This window comes from Peromyscus leucopus, chromosome 8b (genome assembly GCF_004664715.2).
Source record: "Peromyscus leucopus breed LL Stock chromosome 8b, UCI_PerLeu_2.1, whole genome shotgun sequence".
Taxonomy (NCBI): Eukaryota; Metazoa; Chordata; class Mammalia; order Rodentia; family Cricetidae; genus Peromyscus; species Peromyscus leucopus.
The window spans coordinates 52,911,719-52,930,615 of record NC_051086.1 but is presented as its reverse complement, the minus strand read 5'-3'; the positions used below and the strand labels follow the sequence as shown (position 1 = coordinate 52,930,615).

At 47.9% G+C, this 18,897-nt stretch overlaps 2 protein-coding genes across 3 annotated transcripts; one reads left to right on the top strand and one right to left on the bottom strand.

Moving 5' to 3' along the window:
• The first annotated feature begins 7 nt into the window (after nucleotides 1–7).
• Elp5 (elongator acetyltransferase complex subunit 5) lies at nucleotides 8–14,467 on the top strand. The gene is made up of 8 exons (XM_028869501.2): nucleotides 8–130; nucleotides 286–346; nucleotides 436–516; nucleotides 5,068–5,288; nucleotides 9,616–9,797; nucleotides 12,998–13,093; nucleotides 13,422–13,522; nucleotides 14,099–14,467. Exons 1-8 carry the CDS (start codon nucleotides 85–87, stop codon nucleotides 14,211–14,213), a joined length of 903 nt encoding a protein of 300 aa, XP_028725334.1. The 5' UTR covers nucleotides 8–84; the 3' UTR covers nucleotides 14,214–14,467.
• Nucleotides 14,468–14,844: 377 nt separating this feature from the next.
• Nucleotides 14,845–17,816, bottom strand: Cldn7 (claudin 7). 2 transcript variants are annotated; one of them, XM_028869566.2, is made up of 5 exons: nucleotides 17,719–17,816; nucleotides 16,410–16,686; nucleotides 15,455–15,619; nucleotides 15,269–15,353; nucleotides 14,845–15,179 (listed from the first exon to the last, which is right to left on the bottom strand). In XM_028869566.2, exons 2-5 carry the CDS (start codon nucleotides 16,627–16,629, stop codon nucleotides 15,017–15,019), a joined length of 633 nt encoding a protein of 210 aa, XP_028725399.1. In that variant the 5' UTR covers nucleotides 16,630–16,686; nucleotides 17,719–17,816; the 3' UTR covers nucleotides 14,845–15,016. The 2 variants fall into 2 exon arrangements, with proteins under 2 accessions (XP_028725399.1, XP_037057314.1); XM_037201419.1 differs by lacking the exon at nucleotides 17,719–17,816 and adding an exon at nucleotides 16,950–17,070.
• Between the last annotated feature and the right edge of the window lie 1,081 nt (nucleotides 17,817–18,897).

The window sequence follows — 18,897 nt, the reverse complement described above, 5'->3', positions numbered from 1 at the left end:
CCTTTAATGGGGGGGGGGGAGCAATCGTAAGTGCCCCGCCTCCTCGGCCGTGACGACATCAGAAAGCGTCCGAAAGCGTCCGAGATGCTGGACTCGCTGTTGGCCCTCGGTGGCTTGGTGCTTCTTCGAGGTGAGGAGGAGAGGGAGGCCCGTGGGGGGAGCCTCGGGCCTGGCTGCAGGGGCGGAAGGCTTGAGGCTGCCTGGCTAGGGGTGGGAGTCGCGGTGGATTGTGCAGTGGGAGACCTCAGGGCTCTGTCGGATTTACACCTGCTTGGCTTCCTGCAGATTCCGTGGAGTGGGAGGGGCGTAGTCTCCTAAAGGCTCTAATCAAGAAATCTGCCCTTCGGTGAGTTATCCTGCGGCTTCTCTTGCTCCTTCCGGGGAAGGGAACCGGTGCCCCCACTCTTCAACGTATCCCCATCATCTTTGCTTTAGTGGGGAGCACATCCACGTTCTGGGCTGTGAAGTGAGTGAAGAAGAGTTTCGCGAAGGTTTTGGCTCTGATGTCAACAGCCGGTAAGTATAAATTAGAACGGGTTTCTTTGGGACCTCAGTTGATAAGGAGCGTCTACTCAGCGAAAGCGCAGACTCTCAGATTGTGTGGAAATGGGATCATATGGCTTGGAACAGTAGAAATTATAAACAAGACTATCTGAAGTTCCAGAGACTTGAGCCAAAGCTGGCCGACTTGCCTGGAGACAAAGGGATACAACAGGGATGGAGAGGAACATCATGAGGCTATGGCTCACTGAACAAAAGAGAGCAGGAGACTTATATTTCCTGGAGTAGACTATAAAGATATTTTCCTGAACATAAGCATTCTGCCTTCAATGTTGCAGGTTAATAAATAGTCAAGAAGCTGCAGTTTCTCTTAGAGTGATGCCGTCATCTCTCATAAATACCCTTGCAGTTGCTTTGTTCTGGGTCTTAAAAGGCTCAGGACTATAGACGGTAGACTTGAGTTGAAAACCCAAGAAAAAGATAAAAGAACAAACTAGCTCCAAAGTGTAATAGGGTAAATTAACCTTTGGACAAAACTTTTTCCTTTTTATTTTTTTAATCCTCAGAAAAGGACATTTAGTTATTTTTTTTTTTTAATTGTGAACTCACAATAGCCTTTAGCTCTTATCAATCCTGTCTCAACCTCTGGTGTGCTATGATTATGTTACAAACCACATTGAATTTATAAAATATCTTAATAAAACAATGTGGTGTAAGGCACTGTGGTAGTACACACCTGTAATCCCTACACTCAGAAGGCAAATACAGGGAGATCTGTGTGTGATCCAAGCCAGCCTAGTCTGTGTAGTGTGTTCCAGGCCAGTCAGGTCTACATGGTGTGTAGCTGAAATGTTTCTCTAGCCAGTGGGGACACACACCTCACACCCCACACCCACACCCCCGCCTTTGTGATCCCACAGCCACTTATAAAATAATAATTTAGAGGCTTAATTTTATTTACAAACTGTATGGCCTATGGCAGGCTTCTTGCTAGATAGCTCTTTCATCTTAAATTAACCCATTCCTGTTCATCTATGTTTTGCCACAGAGCCATGGCGTTACCGGTCTGCTGGCCTCTTGCTCTGCTAACCCAGTGGCTGTGTCTCTCTGTCCTCTCCTTTCTTTAGGATTTCCTGCCCGCCTCTAAGCTGCCTTGCCATAGGCCAATGCAGCTTTATTTATCAACCAATCAGAGCAACACATATTCACATCGTACAGAAAGACATTCCACAGCAATCGTGAGACCCTGTTTCTAAATAAATAATAAATGTAAAGCAAATAAAATGAATCTAAAATTTTAAATGATTGTATCCTCAGACTGCTTTTATGGCTATATGCTAAAAAGACAAAATGACTTTAAATTTTTTTTGGATTTTTTTTAAATCTTATGTATATGAGTGTTTTGTCTACATGTATATATGTGTACCATGGGCATGCTTTAGCACCTGCAGAAATCAGAAGAGGGTGTTGAATCCTCTGGAACTGGAGTTATACATGATTTGAGCCACCATCAAATCAGGACCCTCTGCAAAAGCAACCAGTGCTCTTAACTACTGAACCATCTCTCTAGCCCCTCAGGACAAAATGATTTTTAAGTGACCAACATGTCTACAAAGAGAATGATACAGTATGAAGACAGAAGTACCAAGTCTTTCATCCCATTTTCATTATGTGTAGAATGAAGTGATGAGGTAGTGTTTTTAGCAAAAATGATCTTCAGATTTCTAATGGGACAGTTATGGCTAGTTTTTAGTTTTTCAAGACAAGGTTTTTCTTTGTAGCCCTGGCTGTCCTGGAACTCACTCTGTAGACCAGGCTGGCCCCAAACTCACAGAGATCCACCTGCCTCTGCCTCCTGAATGCTGGTATCAAAAGCAAGTGCCACCACACTTGGCAAAATTTTTTTAATTTAAAAAAATTAATTTTTAGATTTCTGTAAAAAAAATCTCGGTAAAACCAAAAAACAACAAAATCCTGGATAGGGCTTCTTCAACTTTCCCACCTTTAGTCCCTTTGCACTGGAGGAATTTTTATGTAATATGTAGATAAATATAAATTAAATACTTATTGATAATAAATCACGAAGAGAGGATGGTTGAGACTCTGGAAGGGCAGCACTCTTTTTTATAATTTATTTTTATTGTGTGTATTAGTATTTTTGCTGCTGTATGTATGTTTGTGTAAGAGTACGGACCCCCTGGAAAAGGGGTTACAGACAGCTGTGAGCTGCCATCTGGGTGCTGAGAATTGAACCTGGGTCCTCTGGAAGAGCAGCCAGTGCTCTTAACCGCTGAGCCATCTCTCCAGTCCCTGGCAGCAGCATTCCGAAGGCTCTAAATTCAATCCCCAATATCATCCAGAGGGTCAAGGTAATGCACACCTTAAATACCAGCACTTGAGAAGCAGAAACAAGCAGTTCTCTTATGAGTTCAGGACCAACCTGGTCTACATAATGAGTTCAAGGCTAGCCAAGGCAACATAGTAAGATCCTGTCTTCCTCAGCCGGGCGGCGGTGGTGGCCCACACCTTTAATCCCAGCACTCGGGAGGCAGAGGCAGGCAGATCTCTGTGAGTTCGAGGCCAGCCTGGTCTACAAAGTGAGTTCCAGGAAAGGCGCAAAACTACACAGAGAAACCCTGTCTTGAAAAACCAAAAAAAAAAAAAAAAGATAAGCTTTTTAAAAATTACAAATTTATAGGGCTGGAGAGATGGCTCAGCGGTTAAGAGCACTGACTGCTCTTCTAGATGACCTGGGTTCAATTCCCAGCATATATATGTTAGCTCACAATTGTAGTTCCAGTTCCAGGGAACCCAACACCATTACACAGACATACATGCAGGCAAAACACCAATGCATATAAAATAAAAATATAAATAAATAAATTGTAGATTTACTTTAGGGACTAGAGACAGCTCAGGTGGTATGGGAGTGCTTCCCTGGCATGCTCAAAGCCTTGGGGTTTAGCCCTAACACTATATAAGCCTGGGGGGGGGGTACGTCTGCCATCCCAGCACTTGGAAGGTTTAGACAGGCCGGTCAGCAGTTTGAGGTCATCCTTGACCACATAGCACTTTTGAACCCCAAAACTAGTAATGGCAGCAGTCGAAGGAGTGGGTAGCTCTTTAGAAACATGAGCTGGAGCTCTAGTTGGGAGCTGATGGGAACTGTGGAAATGAGGATTGGTGACAACTAGGACAATCCAGAAAGGGTCCCAGAAGTTGAGAGAAATGGAAGTAAAAATGTGGACTGTGTCTGGGCACTAGAGGACCTACGGGATGGTAGAGTAAATAAACCCTGCCCTTTGGGTTATTCTGAATAGTGCATAATGCAGTCATAGAATCCAGGCTTGCTTCAGCACTAACTGCAGAGTACTGAGGGACTTGCCCTAAAGCAAAGGGACACCAGAATAACATATGACAAGGCGTGAGAGGTCAGGTAGATAAAGAGGTACCTGACTGTAAAAAGGTCTTCCAGAGCACAATAGAAGTTTAGATGTTATGCCAAGAACCATTGGGAGGAGAGTTTAGTCACACCATGCCTCTTCGAAACCCTAGTCCATTGGTTACCATGGAGGGGATGTAACAAAACAAGGCAGCCTGGAAGTGCAGACTAGTTAGGAAGGTTAGTGCGGTATCCAGGTTCACTCACTAGGTTAGTCTGTACTGAGCACCAAAAACCAAGAGCTATGTTCAGACACTCGTGATAGAACAGTGGATAAGACTTAGCTTGTTTCCTGCTCTAGTAAATCGTAGAAAACAGTGGTAAGAAGTGACAGGGCTCTTCTGCATGGCAGGATCCCGGCGGCAGGGCGGGGAGGGGTTGTTTTTGTTGTTAGGGTTTGGTTTGGTGTTTTGAGGCAGAGTCCCATTACATATCCTTGGCTGGCCTGAAACTTGCTATATATACCAGGCAGACCTTGAGCTCACAGAGAGCCATCTATCTTGGCCTCCTGAGTGCTGGGGTTGAAAGCATAAGTCACCACTGTCCCGCCAAGATTTCTCTTTCAATAATGTGTGTGTGTGCGGGTATGTGCATGAGTGTAAGTACCCGTGGAAGGGAGAAAAAGACATGAGATTCCCCTGAAAGTCCAGTAATAGGCAGTTGTGAGCCGGCTAGGGACTGAACTCCAAGCCCTCTTCAAGAACAATATACACACTCTTAATTACTAAGCCAACTCTCTAACCCCCAGAAGAGGAGTTTAGAACAAATGTCAGAAAGGACTTTAAAGGGCCCAAAATCAACCTTAGAACTTAGGTTATGAGACACCAAAGTCTGCCGTCAGTCACTAAATCCTTTCAGTAATTAGCTTTCACTAATATTTAAGGTATTGGTGAGAATTGAGGGGGGGAAAATCCAAAAATCAGGAAGAGGCAGGTGTGGTGGCGCACGCCTTTAATCCCAGCACTCAGGAGACAGAGGCAGGTGGATCTCTGAGTTTGAGGCCAGCCTGCTCTACAGAGTGAGTTCCAGGATATCCAGGGCTGTTACACAGAGAAACCCTGTCTAAAAAAATAAATCAGGAAGAAGTTCAAGGTTGTAACATGTCTTCTCGTCTCCCTTTCTAGCCTGGTTTACCATGACCTCTTTAAAGACCCTCTTAACTGGTCAAAACCTGGAGAAGCTGTCCCTGAAGGACCTCTGGGGACCTTAAGGGCCATGTGCAGAAGGACGGATCCTGGCCCTGTCACCATTGCTCTGGATTCTCTGAGCTGGCTGTTGCTTCACCTTCCCTGTGTCACACTCTGTCAAACCCTGCATGCTCTGAGCCAGCCACGTGTCTCCCCAGGTGAGCTTCCTCCTTTTGTTAGGTGCCCTCATAGAGCTCCAGCCAAAGAACATCACCCCTTCCTTCCCACTCCAACAAGGGTACTAGGGATCTCCAGTCCCAAATTCTACCATCTCCTGAACGTTTTAGGGAGAATTGGGAGATGGAGTGTTGATTGTTGGAGATTTGTTGTTTTAAGACTGTGTTGTGTCTAGCTTGACATCATGGGGCACACCTTTAATCCCAGCCCTCAGGAGGCAGAGGCAGGCAGATCTCTGAGTTTGAGGACAGCCTGGTCTACATAGTGAGTTCTAGGACAGCCAGAGCTACATGGTGAGACCCTGTCTCAATGAGTGCCTTCTAATCCAGCACTCAGAAAGCAGAGATGGGCAGATCTCTGTGAATTCGAGGCCAGTCTGGTATATATAGCAAGTTCCAGGACAGCCAGGACTACACAAACCCTGTCTTGAAAAACAAAAGCAAAAAAAACAACTTGTATCTTTGTGAGTATACCCATGTCTGATTATATGCAGAGTGTGTATTCAGGTTCATGTACCTCTGCAAATGGAGGCCAGAAGAGGGAATTGGTTGTCTTCTCTGTTACTCTTTGTCTGTTTCCTTGAAGAACAGTCTGTCCCTGAACCTGGGACAACTTGAATGTTGTCAGCTAGGCTGGAAGCTAGCAATCCCCAGCTGTCCCCCTTGGAGCTGGGGTTACAGCGTGTACCAGGACACTGGGCTTATTACATGGGTGCTGGGATCCAGATCTGGTCCTTAGGATTGGGAAGTAAGACCCCTTAAATGCTGAGCCAACTCTCCAGCCCTGGTGCTAGAGCTGTACCACCACACCCAGGTTAAGAGAAGTACAAGGGTTTTGTTTTAATTTTCTTAAGTGATTTTTGTCTGTGTGTGCAGCACATTGTGTGTGCCTGGTGCCTGCAGAGGCCAAAAATAGGGCACTGGATGCCATGTAAGGCACCAAGAGGTTGCTGGGCATGGAGCTCAGGGCCTCTGAAGAGCAGCCAGTGCTCTTCCTGCAGAGCATCTCCAGCCTGGTCATCGTTCTGCTTTGTGCTGTTTATGTACCGGTTGTTCTGTGGGTTGTTCCGTCTCTAGGTCTCCTTTTTTTTTTTTTTTTTTTTTAAGATTTATTTATTTATTATGTATACAGCATGTATGCTTGCAAGCCAGAAGAGGGCACCAGATCTCATTACAGATGGTTGTGAGCCACCATGTGTTGCTGGGAATTGAACTCAGGACCTCTGGAAGAGCAGTCAGTGCTCTTAACCTCTGAGCCATCTCTCCAGCCCCCATCCACTTTTTTTTAATGTAAGGTCTCATATATTCCTTATGGCCAGAAGAGTCAAAGCTGGCCTCACCTGGTATGTAGCCAAGGATGACCTCAAACAACTTTTTTTCCTGAGAATTTTGTGTTGTCACAAATTACATCTTTATACATTATGTGCTCTTTTCTACATTAAGTCCCAGTGTACTGAGACGCTTTCTTTTGTTTGTTTGTTTGGTTTTGGTTTTTTGTTGTTACTGTTTTTGAGTTTTAGTTTTGATTTTTTGAGACAGGGTTCCTCTGTATATCCATGGCTATCCTGGAATTCTCTCTATAGACGAGGCTAGCCTTGAACTTACAGAACTCTGCCTACCTCTGCCTCCCCAGCTCTGGGATTAAAGGTGTGCGCCACAAACACCCAGCAAGTTTCTTTTTTTTAATTATTTGAATAATTTTTTAAAATATGTAATTACATCATATTTCCCTTCATGCGCACCTCAAATTCATGGCTTCTTTTTCTTTATTTATTGTTACATAGATATATATTCCTAATTATATAACTACAACCTGTTCAGTTCATATAATGTTACTTATACGTGTATGATTTCAAGGCTGACCACTTGGTATTCTGTAACAAATTGGGGGGCTTTTCCCTTGGGAAGATTGTTTCTCTCACTCTCAGGATTCCTTGGTTGCCTGTAGTTGTTTGTCTGAAGGCCCTGTGAGATTTTTTTCCCCCTTCCATGTTAACACGTCAGTTGTTGTCTCCTTTGCTTGGGTCTTGTTTAGGCAGCCGTGTTAGTGAGACTTAATGGGTAAAGCTGGTCCATGTGACACCCTCTCTGACATTGCTAGAAGATGAAATCTCAGAGAGAGGGCTGGAGAGATGGCTCAGTGGTTAGGAGCAGTGGCTGCTCTTCCAGAGGCCCTGAGTTCAGTTCCCAGCACCCACATGGTAGCTCACAACCATTGGTAATGGGATGGGATGCCCTCTTCTGGTGTGCATGAAGACAGAGCACTCATAGACATAAAATACAGGAGTAAATAAATCTTTAAAAAGAAAAGAAATCGCCAGGTGGTGGTTTCTTTGGGGGCACTTGGGAAACAGAGGCACTTGGGAAACAGAGGCACTTGGGAGGCAGAGGCAGGCAGATCTTTTGCCTGGTCTACAGAGTGAGATCCAGGAAAGGCGCAAAGCTACACAGAGAAACCCTGTCTCAAAAAATAAAAAGAAAAGAAAGGAAGAAAGAAAGAAATCTCAGTGTGAACTTCCTTTTCCTCTGGCTCTTACAATCTTTCCGTCCCTCTTCCAAGATGATCCCTGAGCCTCGGGTTCAGGAGTTGTGTTGTAGATAAGTCAGTTGGGGGCGGCCACCCCACAGTCACTTGTTCTCTGCATTTGGTCAGTTATGGTTTGCTGTAATGGTCTCGGTGCAGCTAGATCCTGGTGACGGATGTACGGGATCTGTCTGGGCGGAGAGGTGGGATCTCCTGCCATTGCCTCCTGAGGCTAAGTGTAGGCCTGTACCACCATGCACAGTGAGTGTATAAGCTGCTGCTTGTATGCCAGGCAGGCATGCTTAATAACTGAGCTACCTCTCCAGCTCCTCATTCACTTATTTTACAAATATAAATACATAGGGCAATGTCAAGTACAGTTTTTTTGTTTGTTTGTTTTGTTTTTTTGGTTTTTCGAGACAGGGTTTCTCTGTGTAGCTTTGTGCCTTTCCTGGAACTCGCTCTGTAGACCAGGCTGGCCTCGAACTCACAAAGATCCACCTGGCTCTGCCTCCCAAGTGCTAGGATTAAAGGCGTGCGCCGCCGCCGCCGCCGCCCGGCAAGTACAGTTTTTTTTGTTTGTTTGTTTGTTTTTCGAGATAGGGTTTCTCTGTGTAGCTTTGCGCCTTTCCTGGAACTCGCTTTGGAGACCAGGCTGGCCTCGAACTCACAGAGCAAGTACAGTTTTAAATAATGGAAAAATCAAGACTGACCTTACAACTGGGCCATTGCCTTATAGAGGCTTAGTCTCATAAAAGACACGAAGAAACTGGGCGGTGGTGGCGCACGCCTTTAATCCCAGCACTCGGGAGGCAGAGCCAGGTGGATCTTTGTGAGTTCGAGGCCAGCCTGGGCTACCAAGTGAGTTCCAGGAAAGGCGCAAAGCTACACAGAGAAACCCTGTCTCAAAAAAACCAAAAAAAAAAAAGACACGAAGAAGTAAACCTGGCTGGAAGTGAAGCTCTTTACCCTCTTCTGGCCTCTGGACACCCACACACATCAATCAAAACAACCCATTTTTTAAAAATTAGACCTGGCTGTGGAAAGACACACACTTTGAATCCTAGCAGGGGTAGGTTGATCTCTTATGAGTTCAAGACCATCCTGGTCTATATATCAAGATCCATGCCAGCCAAGGCTATCTAGTGAGACCTTGTCTGAAAAATAAATAAACAAATGAGTAAATAAATAATAAAATGTGCCAAATTGGGCCAGCCAGCATGACAGCTGAGTGGATAGAGATGCTTGCCACCAAATCTGAGAACCTTTAGTCAACGCTTGAGTCCCACATGTTGGAAGAAGAAAAGATTTCCAAAAGTTAGCCTGTGATCTCCGCAAGCATGCCATGGCACATGCACACCATGGAACATATACATGTATACATAAACACCCATAAATGTAAAAAGTAAAATGTGCCAAAGTGTTTGGCGGAGTGTGTCACACTGTTAATGTTCCCAGAGATAAAGGAAGACACTACCTGATAACCACAGCAGACAAGCAGTTCAGTAATGGATGAGGCTGCAGAGTTTCTAGACATGCTAAAAGTATTCATGTCATGCTGAAAGATAGAAGTCAGTGGTCCCTTGATCAGATCTGAATTGGATAATTAATTGTGGGCTAGTAAAGGCACAGAGCAGTATGGTGGGATAGTACTATTGGCCGAGGCAGGTCTAATTATGATAGGATGTGGCCCTCTCCTTTCCTTAGCTTCACTGTTTACTCCAAGGCCTTCAGCTAAATGCTACCTTGTGTCTTTCATGATCTACATTTCTTGTCCCTCTCCAGGTTCTGACTCCCCAATAGAGCAGGTCCGTGTGCTGGGTCTGCTACATGAAGAGCTTCATGGTCCCGGCCCCATGGGAGCGCTGAGCACCCTTGCTCACACAGAGGTGACTCTGAGTGGTAAAATGGGCCAGACTTCAGCCTCCATCCTCTGTCGAAGGCCCCAACAACGTGCAACTTACCAGGTCAGGAAAGACAACAGAGAAGACTGGATTAGGACCAGAGAAGGGCCAGTGTTTTAGCCAGAGTTTCTATTGCTGTGATGAAACACCATGACCAAAAGCAAGTTGGGGAAGACAGGGTTTTTTTGGCTCACACTTCCATGTTGTAGTCCACCACTGAAGGAAGTCAAGCAAGGAACTCAAAACAAGGCAAAGAACCTGGAAGCAGGAGCTGATGCAGAGACCATGGAGGGGTGCTACTTACTGGCTTACTCCTCATGACTTATTCAGTCTGCTTTTAACACCCAGGACCACCAGCCCACGAGGGACCCCACCTACACAAGGGATCCCCACCCACAGTGAGCTGGGCCCTCTTGCATCAATCAGTAATTAAGAAAATACCCTACAGCTGGATCAGACAGAGGAATTTTCTCAATGGAAGTTTTTTGTTTTGTTTTGTTTTTTGCTTATAAACTGTATGGCCATGGCAGGCTTCTTATCTAGTTCTTTTATCTTAAATCAACCCATTTCTATTAATCTTTAAGTTGCCACATGGCTCGTGGCTTACCAGTATCTTACATGTTGGTACTCATGGCAGCGGCTGCCTCCTTTCACTTCCCAGCATTCTCTTCTCTTGCTTGTCCCACCTATACTTCCTGCCTGGCTACTGGCCAATCAGCATTTTATTTATACACAGCGATATCCACAGCACTTCCCCTTTTCTTTTTTTTTTTTTTTCAAAAAGGAAGGTTTTAACTTTCACATAGTAAAATTACATATAACAAAACAATTATCAAACAAGAATTACAGTTACAATATCTAGTCTATTTATAATAACTAGTCTATTTGTACTTGGCAGAATTAAAGAAGATATCCTATCCTATATTTGTGAGTCTAAGGTTTCATATCTAACTTATCTTTTTTTTTTTTTTTGGTTTTTCGAGACAGGGTTTCTCTGTGTAGCTTTGCACCTTCCTGGATCTCGCTCTGTAGACCAGGCTGGCCTCGAACTCACAAAGATCCACCTGGCTCTGCCTCCTGAGTGCTGGGATTAAAGGCGTGCGCCACCACCGCCCGGCTCTAACTTATCTTTTATCATAACTAAGGAAAATTATAACTATCTAGTCTTCAACTACATCAAAGACCCCAGAAGGATATGCTATTACCTGAGAAATGAGAGAAGGATGCAAGCAACTTTTGGGAGTCTTGCAGGGTAGACAGAGACAGTTGGCAGCCTGGTCAGTCACCTAATGTTCCTTTGTAAAGTTGGGGCATCTGTCTTCAGCCCACAGGCCTAGAGTCTCTCAGTCACTTCTCTCTGTGTCCTGTAAAATGTCTGGCAGTTTCCTCTGAGAAGCAGGAACCTGAAGGACCATTTCGCCAAGCAAAGTTCAGTAGTCACCTTCCTATGGGTCCTGCATGTCCAGTCGATTAAGCAGTCCAGGCAAGAACAGTTTCTTGCCCAAATGGCTGTTTTTGCCAAGAAGAAGATAAACTCCATATAGAGTGTCTTCGATGCCCATCCTCCTCTCTGAAGTAAATTGGTGCTGCCAGGAGCAGACATGTCTCACTGTCCAGAAAGTCTAAATTTTTAAAAATATTTTAAATGCCATATTCTGTAGGTCTTTGAAGCGTTTGAAGATTACCTATCTATGTGAAATATATCTGTGTATACCTAGAAAACTTAACTAACATGTTACAAGTTTGACTATCATAGAAGATCTGTATTTCTTAATTATCCATTACAATCTAAATGAGTTACATAAACATAATATCTCAAAGGAGAATAGAAATATATATTCAGTATAACAAAATTAACTTTAAATTTGTATCAATGAACTAAAATCTGTACCAGTGTAAAACATTTTAAACAAGTTGCTCTTTAAAAGTAGGTTCATTGATCTCTCCTTTTATCCTATCATATCTATACTATCCCCCCCCTTTTTTTTTTCTTGAGCTTCTCTCAAGTCGACATAAAACTAGCCAGGACGGGGCATGATGGGAAGAGCAGTACAGACTGATGTTCACTTACAAGGTAGAGGAAGGAGAAGCGGGCGTTCCAGCGTGCCTAGTCAGCTCAAGGACAGCCTGGTCTGTGTAATACCTGAGACTGTCTCAGGAGAAGCAAGGAAAGCTGATTACTCAATTAATTACTAATTACTTGTGTGTTGTTAATTTGTTTGGGGCAGGGTCTCACTGTGTAGCCCTGACTAGCCTAGAACTGACTTTTTTTTTTTAAGACTTTGAACCTACAGAGATCCACCTGCCTCTGTCTCCCAAGTTCTAAGGTTAAAGACATGTACCACCAGGGCTGGAGAGACAGTTAAAAGCACTGACTGCTCTTCCAGAGGTCCTGAGTTCAATTCTCAGCAACCACATGGTGGCTCACAACCATCTGTAATGAGATCTGGTGCCCTCTTCTGGCCCACAGGGATGCATGCAGGCAGAATACTGTATCACAATAAATAATCTTTTTTTTTTTTTTTTTGAGCTGAGGATCGAACCCAGGGCCTTGCGCTTGCTAGGCAAGCACTCTACCACTGAGCTAAATCCCCAACCCAATAAATAAATCTTAAAGAAAAAAAAAAAGACATGAAGCACCATGCCTAGCATCCTGTTTATACTTTGTGGTGCTTGGAGGATCGAACCTAGATCCTTAAACGTGCTCAGCACACACACAGTCATTGAGCTGCATTCCCCTGTGTTTTCCGTCATTTTTCTCGTTCAGTTCTCAGATACCCTGTGAAGTAAGTGTTTTGTGTTGTTGTTTTGTTTGTTTGTTTTTTTGTTTTTACAGCTGAGGATTGAACCCAGGGCCTTTCGCTTGCAAGCGCTCTACCATTGAGCTAAATCCCCAACCCCGAAGTAATTGTTTTATCTTTGTTTTTCAGACTGGAAAATAAAATCCAGGGATGTTATAATTTAAGTCACTTGCCTAAGTAAAAAACACCAAGTGAAATACCCAGGATTTGAACTCAGGGTTGCTCAACTCAAGAGCCCATAAACTCGCCAGCCATGGGCGGCACACACCTTTAATCCCAGCACTTGGGAGGCAGAAGCAGCCACACCTGAGTTTGAGCCTCACCTGATCTACATAGTGAGTTCCAAGACAACCAGGGCTAGAGAGATCCTATCTCCAAAAAAATTAAAGACCCCGTTAACTTAACCAATTAAGGATGCTATCTTACAGCAAATAAATGAGGGAATATGTTTTTCTTCCCTAGACCTGGTGGTTCTCCATTCTTCCTGACTTCAGCCTGGATCTCCGGGAGCGGCTTCCCCTCCATTCTGAGCTACACCCAGATCCTCACACAACCCAGGTATCCAAAAGTAGCAGGGCCAGAACAAGGGTGTGAGCCTAGAGTCTGGCAAGGGGAAAAGTAAGGCTGAGATAGCCAGGCAGTGGCAGTGCGCACTTCCGACCCCCTCACAGACATATATGCAGGCAAAACACCAATGAACATAAAATAAAAATTATAAAGAAAAGAAAATCCAGACGGTAGAGACAGGCAAATCCAGGACAGCCAGGGCTGCACAAAGAAACTGTCTCAGAAGGAAAGAAAAAAAAAAAAAAAACTAGAGATGTTGGGGGTCTGGGGTGGGTGGAAAAGTAGAACTGATCAGCAACAGCACTTGTTGTACCTACAGGTGGATCCCACGACTCATTTGACCTTTAACCTTCACTTATCCAAGAAAGAAAGAGAAGCCAGAGACAGCCTCACTCTGCCTTTCCAGTTCAGCTCTGAAAAGTAAGGTTGGGCTGGGATCTCAGCATCTGGGTCACAGAAAGGTGGGGTGATGACAGGTTATTGATTAACCTCAAGATTTTATAGGGGCTGAAGTCCACCTCCAGAGACAAGTCTAGGGAGTGGTTCCCTACCCACCTATACAGGATTCCCACAATGATAGAGGACCTTTCTGTGCTTCTCTCCAGTAGAGCTAGGGGCCCTGGCTGAGCCGGACCAGACGGGAGACGGCCCTTCCCAGGCCCCCGTCCCAAAGCTAACATGGGTGTGGCGAGCGCTGATTGACAGGGCTCAGGAGCTGCTCCTGCTCTGTGCCTGGTGTGGGTGGATGGAGAACAGGGCTGAGGAATCCTTGCCTTCCAGCTGCTCAGGACTTGGGTTTTGTTAGAGCGGTACAAGACAGTCCCCATCGCAGGGCCGAGTGGTACTTGAGCTCTCGAGAGCCTTGGAACTTAGACCGAGAAAGTGACACAGAGACATGGGATGGGTCACCTAAGCGAGTATCACTGTCGCCTAGAAGGAACTCTCCAGACCTGACTCATCACCCACCCTCATCATCATCACACCTTCCTTCCTCAGACAGCAAGCTCTGCTCCGCCCTGGACCGGGCCAGACAACTAGCCACATCTTCTATGAACCAGATGCTTTTGATGACGTGGACCCAGAAGACCCAGATGATGACCTAGACGTTTGACTAGACAAATGGGAGAGGAAGACTGTGGCTCAGAACCATCCTGTTGTTCGCAAAGGCCTTACCTGCTCCCTCCCTCCCTCCCTCCCTCTGTTGCTCTGTCCGTGGAGGGCCTGTCCTGTGAGCCAGTGAGGAACATATAATTGGGGCAAAGAAGTGTGGTGAGAGCGTAGTGTATAGCAAGAGAACGAGAAACCCCCTCCTCCCCTGCCCGTTTCTAATAAAGTAGATACATGTATTTGTATATAAATTGAAAAGGCTCCTTGGTAACTACTTAAGGAGAAGACGTTGGGGGCTGGGGCTGGTGATATAACTCAGCGGGCAAAGGTACTTGACACAAGCCTGATGCCCTGAGTTCAACCCCTGGAGCCCACAGAAAGGTAGAAAAAAGACCCCACTCCACAAAGCTGTCCTCTGACCTCACATAAACCCATATAGCCTTTGGCCACACAGGGTAAAGAGTTTAGGAGAATAGGTAATACCAAGTCCACAGTCAAGGCATTAGGTCTAACAATGGGGCCTGGGGCCGAGGGGCCCTGCTGGGCGCTCCACTCAGTTCTGCTGCCGCTGTAGTGCGAACTCCTGACAGGCAAGGACCTGGGTGTGGAGAAAGGAGGCTTGGAAAGACACCTGATTTCCAAAACTTAATTTTTATTACTGTACAAAAGCACACCCCATGTTTTGTCTTCTCCTAAGCCCTCCCCTCCCCAAGATGCACCCCCCCAACCGTACATGGTGTTCAGGGATGGAGTGACCAGGAGGCCTTTGTCCCTCCCACACCTTGCACACAGGCTGAGCACCCCAGCTCACACATACTCCTTGGCAGAATTTGACTTAGGGTAGGAGCGGGGTGCGCGGTATACAGTATTATTTTCACTGCCAGGACAGGAGCAAGAGAGCAGGGCACCTCCCAGGAGGGCCAGAGCAGACCCTGCCCAGCCGATAAAGATGGCAGGACCAAACTCGTACCTGTGGAGAGAAAGGATGGAGTCAAAACTTGGGTCTGATGTCGTCCTCCCCGTCCCAAGTCTACGGATTTGTCTCCCTAGAAGACTTACTTGGCATTCGTGGGTGTATAGGGGTTATAAAAATCTGTGATAATGTCGTGTGCAATCCAGGAGCATGCTACCAAGGCAGCAAGACCTAGAAAGAGAAGGATTCTGGTGTTGGGTGTCCAAACCAAGACCTGGGCAATGATCTGGGTGGAAGAGAGCCCTCGGTCCCACCTTGGCCCTGTGGCTCACCTGCCACGATGAAAACGATACCTCCAGTCATGGCTATACGGGCCTTCTTCACTTTGTCATCTCCCCCACAGTTTGTACACTTCATGCCCATTGTGGCGACCAACAAGGCTATGAAGCCCAACACTATGGACACCACCATTAGGGCTCGAGTGGCCTGCAAGGCCGCTGCAGAGGAAGAGGAAGGAGAAGGTCAATGCGGAAATGGTAGCCTTAGGATGGCGCCAGCCTAGGTGCTGCGCGCCGCGCCGAGTAACCCCTGGACCGCCGCGTGCCAGTTGGGCTCCACCGCCGGCCTGGGGCCCCCTCGGTCCAACACAGACCTTGGGCAGACAGTTCCCGCCCCCACCCCGCCACCGCGGCCATCCAGCTCCCCGCCCCGCCCCGCGCTCCAGAACCCGCCCGGGGCGCCGAGGTTTCGATGAAACCGCGCCAGGTAGGGGGAAGGGAGCAAGGGGGCGAAAGGGAAGTGCAGGTGGCGGCCAGGGCCCTCGTTTGAGCCACACCGACGGGCGCGTGTCTTAGCTCTGCCCCCGCTATCGAGGCCACCGGGTTTGTGGCTTCAACTAATCGGCCGATAAGATTAGAAGCCACAAGTACGGTCCCACGTCTAACGAGGGCACGATTCTGCGGCCCTCGGCACCTGCGTCCCGGTCCCCCTTTGTCCCGGAGGAAGAAGCAGAAGACAGAGACCACGGACTGCCCAGGGCCGGGGGTGAGGGTGCCTTTTCCCAGGACTCCCCCCCTTCAAGCCGGGCAGAGGGGTGTGGGCCCACGTACCACTGCCACATCCCAGGCCCTCTTTCTTTATCCCGGTCCCACCGACTGGGCTCAAGGTGTCCACTTCCTCCTCCCTGGCAACCCCGGGCTCCAGGCCGTGCGGCCTCAGCCCAGCCCCACACCCAACCCCGCCACCTTGACTCCGGGCACGTCCGCTCCGTCGGTCCCACGGCCTTACCTGGCAGGGCGAGCACCGAGTCGTAGGATTTGCAGCTTGACAAGCCAGTGCTCTGCGTGGAGCACTCCATCCAGAGCCCCTTGTACATGGCCTGGGCTGTGATGATGCTGCCCACATACGAGCTCATACTCCACTGCGGGATGGCAGTGCTCACGATCAGGCCCACCCAGCCAAGCAGGGCCATCGAAAAGCCCAGCAGTTGCAGGCCCGCATTGGCCATTTCCGTCTCAGAAAAGATGGGACGCGCCGGGAGGGCGACCCGACAGTAAAACAAAATCTGCGAAGCAACACAAAAAACAAAAAAAAAAAAACTGGATGGAGATTTAAGCCACCTAGAGATAGGAAAAAGTTTTGTTTTTTTTTTTTTTTTTTTTTGAGCCGGTTAACTGCAAATCTTGTTAACCGAGGTAAACACAAATCGTCCCCTCCGGTGAAGCGACACTCTCCCAGCACAGGGAACCGGCTTCGCCCGAAGGACTGGTTCCAGACAAAAGAGGCCCCCAAGGCCAGGCGGTTCCCTCCGGCGTGCTCAGAGCCTACCCAGAGAAGCGGAGGGGCCGTTCGGGCGTGGCCCCCAGGAGGAGTGCGGCCCCGGGCCCCGGGCTGCGGTGCACGGCGGAGAGCTGGGCCGGGAGGCGGCAGGTGCGGGCGAGCAGGTGCGGCGCACCTGAGTATATGTAGGGCGTCGGGGACGCGCCCCCGCAGGCAACGGGAGCGCGGGAGCCGGGGCGGGACCAGAGGGGCAATCGAGGGTGACCTGACGTCACCGAAGGGACACTCACCTGAACCGGAAGTCTGGGCCCCCACCCCCTCCTTGTCCAGGTGAAGAGGAAGAAACCTGAGCGCCAGTGTCACGCCCCTTCATTGGCCTGGCCCTAACTGCCGATGGGAAGTAGGCGAAGGCTTCGCACAAGTCCCTGGGGTCGCAGTCCCCTGCAGACTCCGGGTGGCCCCTTCCTCTCTTCTCCATACAGGTGCGCCCCGGTGGCTGCGGAGCCCGTCCCCATAGACGCCCCTGGAAAGGCCCCTTGCCACCCTTTCCCTGCGGGTTTCGGCGCGCACTGTTTGTCTAGCCCGACTTTCACCTCCACTCTCAGCTCCTTTTTTTTCAGTCTCCTGCCATGGCCTGCCCCGTCTTCAGGGGTCCGAACCCAGGACGGTAAAATCACCCGGGCTGCAACCTTCAAGGAATTTCTGCTGCAGAGATGTGCTCTAGCGACCCTCTGGGTCACTGCTCAAGCCCTCCACCTAGTTACGGCTCTCTAACCGCCCACATGCCATCCCAGCCGGAGGTAACAGGATGGAATACCTGAGCCTGTCAGTGTTTCCTCCAACATCAAGGCTCCTTCTGCCTGAAGGGAGAAACTCCGAGAGCCTTTGCAAGGGCGCGGAGTCGGCAAGGCCTAGGGCAGAGTCTCCGCCACGCCCAACCCAACATTCCCCTCCCGGTGTCATTTCAAACCTGCCCTCCACTCTCCTCAACTGCTTCCCCAACCACACATTTCCCTCCTCATTCTGAGCTTCCAGGGACCTATCTGTGTGCCCCTCCACGCCCCCTCCCACCCACTCTAGCATCTGACTCCCCGAGGTGGTCTTCGGCTCACCCCTTAAGAGCCCTATCTCAACCTTACATTCCTTCCTGCTTTCCCAAACTTTGACCCCATCCCTCCTCCCAAGGCGGCTTCCAAGTTTCTCATTCCTCCCTTTTGTATTGTTACCTCCTCCCTGACTCTCAGTCCACGGGTCCACCCTCCAGATCCCGTAGTCCAGTGACACGATGTGCCTGTCACCGCCTCCCCAACCCTCTTTACCTCTTTCTCCCAGGCTGCCTCTCCTGCGACCCCCTTCGCCCTCTCGGACCGGTCACCCATCTTTCTTACTCTTGCTATTATTTATTTATCTGGGGCGAGGGTAGGGTGGGGGTGGGGGTTGAGACAGGGTCTCACTGTGTAGCCCTGGCTGTCCTGGAACTCACTCTGTAGACCAGGCTGGCCCTGAACTCACAGAGATCTGCCAGCCTCTGCCTCTCTCTCTGGAGTGCTAAAGGCTGCCCCCGCACTGGCCGGCTTTCTTGTTATTTTTTAGTCAGTCCCTTTACCTTTCCCACATCCTTCCCCTTACACATTTCTCTGTTAATCCTCCCTTCATTTACCCAATAAACATATTTAAAGGTCCTTCTTGTTCAGCTAATTAACCTGCCTTTGTATAAAATGCAGACCTTTGTGAACGCATTTGTGTCTATTTTTGACCTTTTGATTCTGGTTTTTGTGGGGTAGTTTATTTGGTTTTGGATGGTTGGTTGGTTAATTTTGAGACAGGATCTCACTATGTAGACTAGGCTAGCCTGGACCTTACAAGAAAGTCACCTGGCTCTGCCTCTGGAATGCTTCGATTAGGGAGGTGAACTCCTATGCACAGCCGAGATTTTTTTTTAAAGGTTGTTTTCCTGAATGGATGTGGTTGGTGCATGCTCTTGGAAGACTGGGGG